Source organism: Papio anubis, chromosome 10, assembly GCF_008728515.1.
Source record: "Papio anubis isolate 15944 chromosome 10, Panubis1.0, whole genome shotgun sequence".
Taxonomy (NCBI): Eukaryota; Metazoa; Chordata; class Mammalia; order Primates; family Cercopithecidae; genus Papio; species Papio anubis.
The window spans coordinates 10159221-10166731 of NC_044985.1; the positions used below are offsets into that span (position 1 = coordinate 10159221).

General features: G+C 53.4%; 1 protein-coding gene across 1 annotated transcript; it reads left to right on the forward strand.

Annotated features, from left to right (window-relative positions):
- Nucleotides 1–3176: 3176 nt before the first annotated feature.
- TMEM185B (transmembrane protein 185B) lies at nucleotides 3177–6245 on the forward strand. Its single transcript, XM_003909221.4, has one exon. It carries the CDS (start codon nucleotides 3600–3602, stop codon nucleotides 4650–4652), a length of 1053 nt encoding a protein of 350 aa, XP_003909270.1. The 5' UTR covers nucleotides 3177–3599; the 3' UTR covers nucleotides 4653–6245.
- The last annotated feature ends 1266 nt before the right edge of the window (nucleotides 6246–7511 follow it).

Consider the following 7511-nt stretch of genomic DNA (forward strand, 5'->3'; position numbering starts at 1 on the left):
GATCTTCCCTTGTGACTCAAGCGGAGCACCAGCAGGGCATGTGATGCTGACTTCTGACTCTCAGTTCACGGGGGACAGTAACTGGGTGCTGCTTTGAACCGCTACATCTGTGGCAATTGGTTACCGAGGTAGTAACTCATCAGTGAGCTATCGGAAGAAAGATCACCTGGGCTGCAGAGTGGAGGGAACAGGACCTAGGATGCTGGCGGTGAAAGGACACCAGTCCCGCTGTCGGCGGTACGCTGGCCACAGGAGCATCTCCTCTGGGACAGGAGCATCGCAGTCATGAGTAGTGTTGAATGCATTCCTTCACTCAATCATTCAGCCAATGTCTCTCAAACATATCTTAATATAAGTGCTAACTGGGTGTCTGGAGCTCAAATCTCATCAAAGGACAGAAGGCCAAACAGATGACACCCAGTGAAATGAGTCCCAGGATAGGAACAAGGTTCCCACCCCTACCCCACCTCTGACACCCAGATGCTGTGGGAGGTGAAAGAAGGGTCACTGGTCCACCAGGGGTTGAGAAGGTTACTCAGGGCTTGAAGCCCTGTCCTGGGTCTTGGTGCCCAGGAAGGAGAGAGAGGCCATGTCAGGGTAGGCCACACTCAGGGGGTAGCAGCACACTGGCTGGGCTGGTGCATGGACCATAAGGGCCCTGGCCACCAGGTGTGCTGGGATCAGCTCAGACAGGAAAGTTGGGACCGAGGATGCCAAGCAGGGGAGAAAGGCTTGGGTGGAGACACATCCCAGGACTTCCCCATCCTTTAGGAATAGTGACCTTCAAACCATGTGAGCCCCTGCCCTCTGGGGCCACATGCCCCCACACACCCTGACTGGGGAATAGCGGCCCACGCCGGTGGCCTGGAGCACCACACCCACACACACCATCTGTAAGTGAATGAATTCACACTTTGGTTTGTGTACCAGCCTCGGGGACTGCTGTGCCACCAGCACCTGGCACATCGCAAACAATCCATGTTAGCTTTACAGGTAAATAAAAGGCACAAAGGCAGGTCCCTGAGAGACTGGCCGCATCAGGGAAAACAGGGAAGGAAGGGTGTCTGCCCACAACAGGATGGGGGAGGGGTCAAGGCCTGCAGGCCAAAGGACAGATGGCAGACAGCATCCCTGACCCTGTGGCAAAAGCCTGGAAGCTGGCTCTGCCCTCCCTCAGGAGCTGGGCAGCAGAGCCACCGCTGCACCATGACAGGATACCTCGATACCCCCTTGGATGGAGAGGTTGCACTTGTTCTGAATGAGGAGCTCAAGGTGGGAAAATATGCTCCGAGCTTTATTTTCGCCACAAAGCTGGCAGCAGAGGCCCTGCATTCATCTGACTACTTAGGAAATTGGGAAGGACTTCTGACTGTTCTCGCAGGGTCCAGAGGACCTGACTGCCACCAGCTCCCGGGGGGTGGGGGTGGGGGTGGGGGTGGGGGCGCTGCCGGCAGCACCTCCCCTCCACGGGCTCTGCTTTCCTAGCGTGGTCATACTACTTGCACGTCTCTAAATGAAAAGTGCAAAGTCCCATGTATTGATTCGTCCAACCCTCAAAACAATCCCGTGTGCTTTCCCAAGCCCATTTCACAGATGAAGAGGTTGGACTGGTGAGGGGGTTTTCCACTGTTACAAATTTTTAGTTGACAAATCCTTCTTGGAAGAAAAGAGTACAAAAAAGACCAATGTGTAAAACAGACAGATTGGAGCAACTCTGTTCAGGGGAGGGGCGGAGGGAGATAAGGCTCTCCACAAACCCAAGTCCCTGCAGACACATCTATGAAGTCAGCCTTCAGGGCTGAGCCTGAGGGTTGGTGAAGCTCACTCAGCTGGACTCCCTTCCCCGGGGCCACAGATTGCCTGCGGGTAAAGTGAAGTTGTGAAGAGCGCCTCGGGTCTGGGACTGCCCGCCCCACACCCTGGATGCCCTGCTCATGCCCGCCTGGGGCAGGGCTGTGAGGGTGCAGGAGGGCCACTCCGCAGAGGCCCGGACAGGTGATGCATTCCTCTGATGGCCTGTCCCACTTCAGGGCCCAGGACCTACATCCTACTTCAGGGCCCATGACAACATCCCACACCCACTTCAGGAAACAGGTCTAGGAGAGACTGGTGAGAACAGGAAGGAGGGCAGCCAGGGCTCTGCTGAGCAGTGGGACAGCGGGGAAGACAGGTAGAAATCCTCCAGAGTCTGCCCAGCTGGCCAGAGGGCGAAAAGGTGCTCCAAATCACAGACCCGCTGCAGCCTTGCTCTTAGACACCACCCAGGTCTGTCCCCCAACTTCATAGACCAGGAAACTGAGGACCAGAGAGAAAGAGGTGAATTTGCCTGGGTTTCTCAGCTGATGTGCGGCAGGGCCTGGACAAGAACCCAAATTTCTTGATCTCCGGTCCACTACCCTTTTCCAAAGGAAAAGGGAAACATTGTTCTGCGAGAACAACACGGAGACAGGGCCAAATAAGTCAAAAATGAGGACTAGACACGTGAAGGTAGAAGCCCTGTATCTGCGACGCGATTCTCTGCTAACCTGCCGGGTGACCTTGGGCAGGAAGCAGCCCCCAACCCCGGCCTGGATCCAGTTTCCTCCCCTGCTCCCCAGGACGCTGTCCAGGAGCCAAGTGGCGTCTAACACCCTCACCAGTACCTTCCACTCTGGAGTGAGAGGGACAGGTACAAGAGCGAACACCCTTCCCAGCACCCTCCACTCTGGAGTGGGAGGGACAGGTACAAAAGCGCCGCTGCCGCCGCTGCCGCCTGGGATCTCCGCACAGTCACTTCGCAGGCTGCCTGAGAAACGTCCGTTGCTCCGCCAGGCGGAGTTCTGCCCCGCGAGTCTTCATCCCAAGCAAGGGCCCCCCAACCTAGTGCACTGGGTCTACGCGCGGGCCTTTTCCTTTGAGCCGCCGCCGCCCCTGCGCCGGCCCCCACAGGTCTGTGCTCATATATATCGCCTTGCATACCTGCACCCGGTCCCTGGCTAGCAAACTCGCGCACGCGCCGTTCCTCCACGCCGCGCGCAGGGTGCTGGCGCCTCACCGCGGGCGCACTAGCCCCGGGCGGACTCCCAGGGAGCAGCGGCGAGCGCGGGGAGGGGAGGATCCCGGCAGAGGGGAGAAGGATGCCAACGCCCAGGCCCCGCCCTCTCCGCCCGGCCCCGCCCCCGCAGGGCCCGCCCAGGCCGGCAGGGAGGATGTGAGCTCACTCCCGCCTCCATGTTCCTGGAGTCGCCTGAACGCGTCCGCCCGAGGTCGCGGGACGCTTGGGGAGTCAGCAGCGCGCCAGGCCCCTCCGGGCGCCACACGCATTAGGTGCCTTCTTGATGGGTACGGAATGAAGGCGGGCGGTGGCTGGACCGAGGCAGCTCCCAGTTAGTAGCCGCCGCGCCGCCCGTGCCCGCGCACGCCACACCCCAGCGCGCTTCCGGCCGGGCCACGTGATCGCGCGCGCACGTGTTCCGGCCTCTCTGCGTCGCCTTTCGGAGCCTCCTCCTGGTCGCCCCGGCATTGGTCCACCGGGAGCCGGCGGCTAGGGGAGCCGCGGAGACGCGGGCGCTGAGCGTCGCGGGGCAGTAGGCCCGGGCCGGCAAGCGGCGGCCTCCGCCATGAACCCCAGGGGCCTGTTCCAGGACTTCAACCCCAGTAAGTTCCTCATCTATACCTGCCTGCTGCTCTTCTCGGTGCTGCTGCCCCTCCGCCTGGACGGCATCATCCAGTGGAGCTACTGGGCCGTCTTTGCCCCCATATGGTTGTGGAAGCTTCTAGTCGTCGCAGGCGCCTCGGTGGGCGCGGGCGTTTGGGCCCGCAACCCTCGCTACCGTACCGAGGGAGAGGCCTGCGTGGAGTTCAAAGCCATGCTGATCGCTGTGGGCATCCACCTGCTGCTGCTCATGTTCGAAGTCCTGGTCTGTGACAGGGTGGAGAGGGGCACCCACTTCTGGCTGCTGGTCTTCATGCCTCTCTTCTTCGTGTCCCCCGTGTCTGTGGCTGCCTGCGTCTGGGGCTTTCGACACGATAGATCGCTGGAGCTGGAGATCCTGTGCTCGGTCAACATCCTGCAGTTCATCTTCATCGCCCTAAAGCTGGACAGGATTATTCACTGGCCGTGGCTGGTGGTGTTTGTGCCCCTGTGGATCCTCATGTCGTTCCTTTGCTTGGTCGTCCTCTATTACATCGTCTGGTCCCTCCTGTTCCTGCGGTCCCTGGATGTGGTTGCCGAGCAACGAAGAACGCATGTGACCATGGCCATCAGCTGGATAACGATTGTCGTGCCCCTGCTCACTTTTGAGGTCCTGCTGGTGCACAGATTGGATGGGCACAATACATTCTCCTACATCTCCATATTTGTACCCCTTTGGCTTTCCTTACTAACTTTAATGGCCACAACATTTAGGCGAAAGGGGGGCAATCATTGGTGGTTTGGCATTCGCAGAGACTTCTGTCAGTTTCTGCTTGAAATTTTCCCATTTTTAAGAGAATATGGGAACATTTCATATGATCTCCATCACGAAGATAGTGAAGATGCTGAAGAAACATCAGTTCCAGAAGCTCCGAAAATTGCTCCAATATTTGGAAAGAAGGCCAGAGTAGTTATAACCCAGAGCCCTGGGAAGTACGTTCCCCCGCCTCCCAAGTTAAATATTGATATGCCAGATTAAACTCCTAGAGAGGACCCAGGCACACATGGACTCCACCTTGCCTTTACCTCTTGTTCATTCATCCCAAACCTGGAAATGGAAACAGGCTTCAAACACTGTCGTCTCACGCCCTGTTTGAGATCACTGCCTCATCAGTATGCATCATACATGGAGGTGGTTTTAGTATGTGGGTGTGTGTGGTGTGTACCTGGGTAAGAGACCTGCTTTCCAGGTTCGCACTTTCAGGTGTAGCCAGGGGTAGTAAGTTGGATTGTTTTAGTAGGCCCTCAAAAGGAGTAACTACACAGCTGTTTAAAGTGCTACTGTACCTATCAAAAGTATTGTTTAAAAAGTATTTTTATACACTGCTAATCTAAAATTGTATTTCAGATTGTGCCTGTTATGACATAGTAGCAAATGTAAAGAGTTCTCTTTCCCACCACTTGTTTATAAACCTCATAGTTGATATTTTTAGTGTTCCTACTGTTAAAATACCTTCTCCTTGGGCTTCGCTGATACTGGTCTTTAATATTCTGATAGGTGAATTTTTCTAATGGAATGAACCCATGCATATATAGTATTTATATGAATATTTTAGCAGTGTAATATGTTGAATTCTAGTTCTCTGCAGTACAATGTATTATGTTAAAGTATTTTTTAAAGCTTACATGTGAAGATACGTGTCTGTCGCAGATGTCCTTAAAGACTGCATAAAACAGTATGTGCCTGGTGTGGATCTTACCAAAGTACTAGGCATGAATTATAGGGATTGCAAATCCCATGGATCTTAATATTGAGGTGTTAGTAACCGAGGTCTCTGGTAGTACCTGTTAGTAGAGGAGGAGGCTGCTGCCCTTGGGAGCTTGTGACACGCTCCAGTGTGGTACCAGGCCATAAAGTGACATAGTTACTTTGTTTAGTGCCTTTGTTTAGTGCCAAGTTGTTTAGTACCTTGCATTTTTCCACACAGGTAGTAACTGGAAATAAGCAGCAAGTGGTTTGTCCATTTCTAAGAATCTTAAACTATTAGTTGGCTGTAGTGTGAAGCATTACTTGTCATTGGAAAGATGGAGAGAGTGGCCTTCAGAAGTGGCCAACAGAAGCAGGTATCATTTTAAGGTCCAAACTTTCATCTGTCAGCAATAGGGAAACAACAGTTCAAATTCGCTTTGTAGATGAGTACAGTGTTTCTTTTTGTTTTTCTTTTTTTTGAGACAGAGTTTCACTCTTGTTGCCCAGGCTGGAGTGCAATGGCACAATCTCTGCTCACCATAGCCGCTGCCTCCTGGGTTCAAGCGATTCTCCTGCTTCAGCCTCCTGAGTAGCTGGGATTACTGGCATGCGCCACCACGCCTGGCTAATTTTGTATTTTTAATAGAGAGAGGGTTTCTCCATGTTGGTCAGGCTGGTCCCGAACTCCTGACTTGAGGTGATCTGCCCACCTCGGCCTCCCAGAGTGCTGGGATTACAGGCAGGAGCCACTGCACCTGGCAAGTACAATGTTTCTTTAGGTGCTGGTGGTACACCAGGGAATCAGGGCAGAAGCCGGATCCTGCAAGAGTAATGTTCGTCTGAGAACAAATAAATACTTTCAAAAGGAGGTTAAAATAAAAAGGAATGTTGGTGTTATTACTGTGGAGAAGACTGGATGGAGTCCACTTTTCTTATTAGTAACTTACTAAAAATGATCTAAACTGGACTCTACACTCTTTGCCCTGACCATGAGGCAAACTTGTTGGGTTTGGAGAAAAAAACGTAACCCTAAATTTACTATTTTTGCCCTATATAAAGCATTAAAATAACATGCTCTGTACACATGCTCTCAACAAAACCCAGAATGCCTGAGGGAGCTACAGCTCGGCTTAGTTGGCTGGGACTGAGTTCGCTCGCGTTCTCACACACTGGCAGTTTATACCAGCCGGCAGCCCTGAGCAGCAGTGGATGTAACTTTTTATAAGTAAGGATTCATTCATTCATTTTCTCAGTATTTCTTGAAGACCTACCCCAAGCTAAGCATGGTGCTAGGCAGTGGGTGTGCAGTGGAGGGCAAGCGGCCCTGCCCTTGCAAAGTGTCCTGTACAGTGAGAAGTGTGAGCCGCACCCACAGAGAGAAAGAGCCCAGTGCAGCTTTTGCAAAATGCAGGGAAGGATGCTGCTAGCCTCAGGGTGACTTAGAACTTTAAGCCCATCTTTGTGTTCAGGAGCCCGGTGCCTCCCCTCCACCCCTAAAGAATATCTCAAAGACATGGATTTTCATTTCAGTAAGATTTAGAGGTGCATGGGCAGGCAGTGCTGGAGGAATTGGGAGGCAGGTTTGGGGGTTGCAGTGGGACCACTGGCCCCTCCTGGCTAGTTGCAGGCCAGGAGCTTGTTGGTACCTGGTGCAAACTCCCCAACCTGAGGAGTCCCCCACAACCCCCCAGCCCATCTTAACCTCTTCCCCCAGGCTATCTGGTATTGAAGAGCCAACGTCTGGTATGGAAAAAAGCTTTCTCACCAGGTAGGCCATCCGCTGTCATGACCATTGGGTTAAAAACAAGTGACAGGTTGTAGGAAGTTGTTTGGTCTGTGAGGTTGAGAGCACTTCAGCAGTGCCTGGGGATTTACCTAACTGCCATGAAACACTGATTATCCAGCGTTCAGCATGTGTCAAGTTCTGTAACTATTTCTCCTGTGATGTACCACTCAGCTTTTGCTGCAAATCAACATCAGAAATCTCGGTGGTCTACAACTGCAGATTCCCATTCTCGGGTAGTCTGCCAGTTGGCTTCTAGGTTATGCTCCAGGCCGGGGGTCTGATCAGGTCTGCTCCACAACACATCCCGTATTCTGGGTTCCTGGTCAAAGTAGCAGCTTACCTTGGGCCATATTCTTATGGCA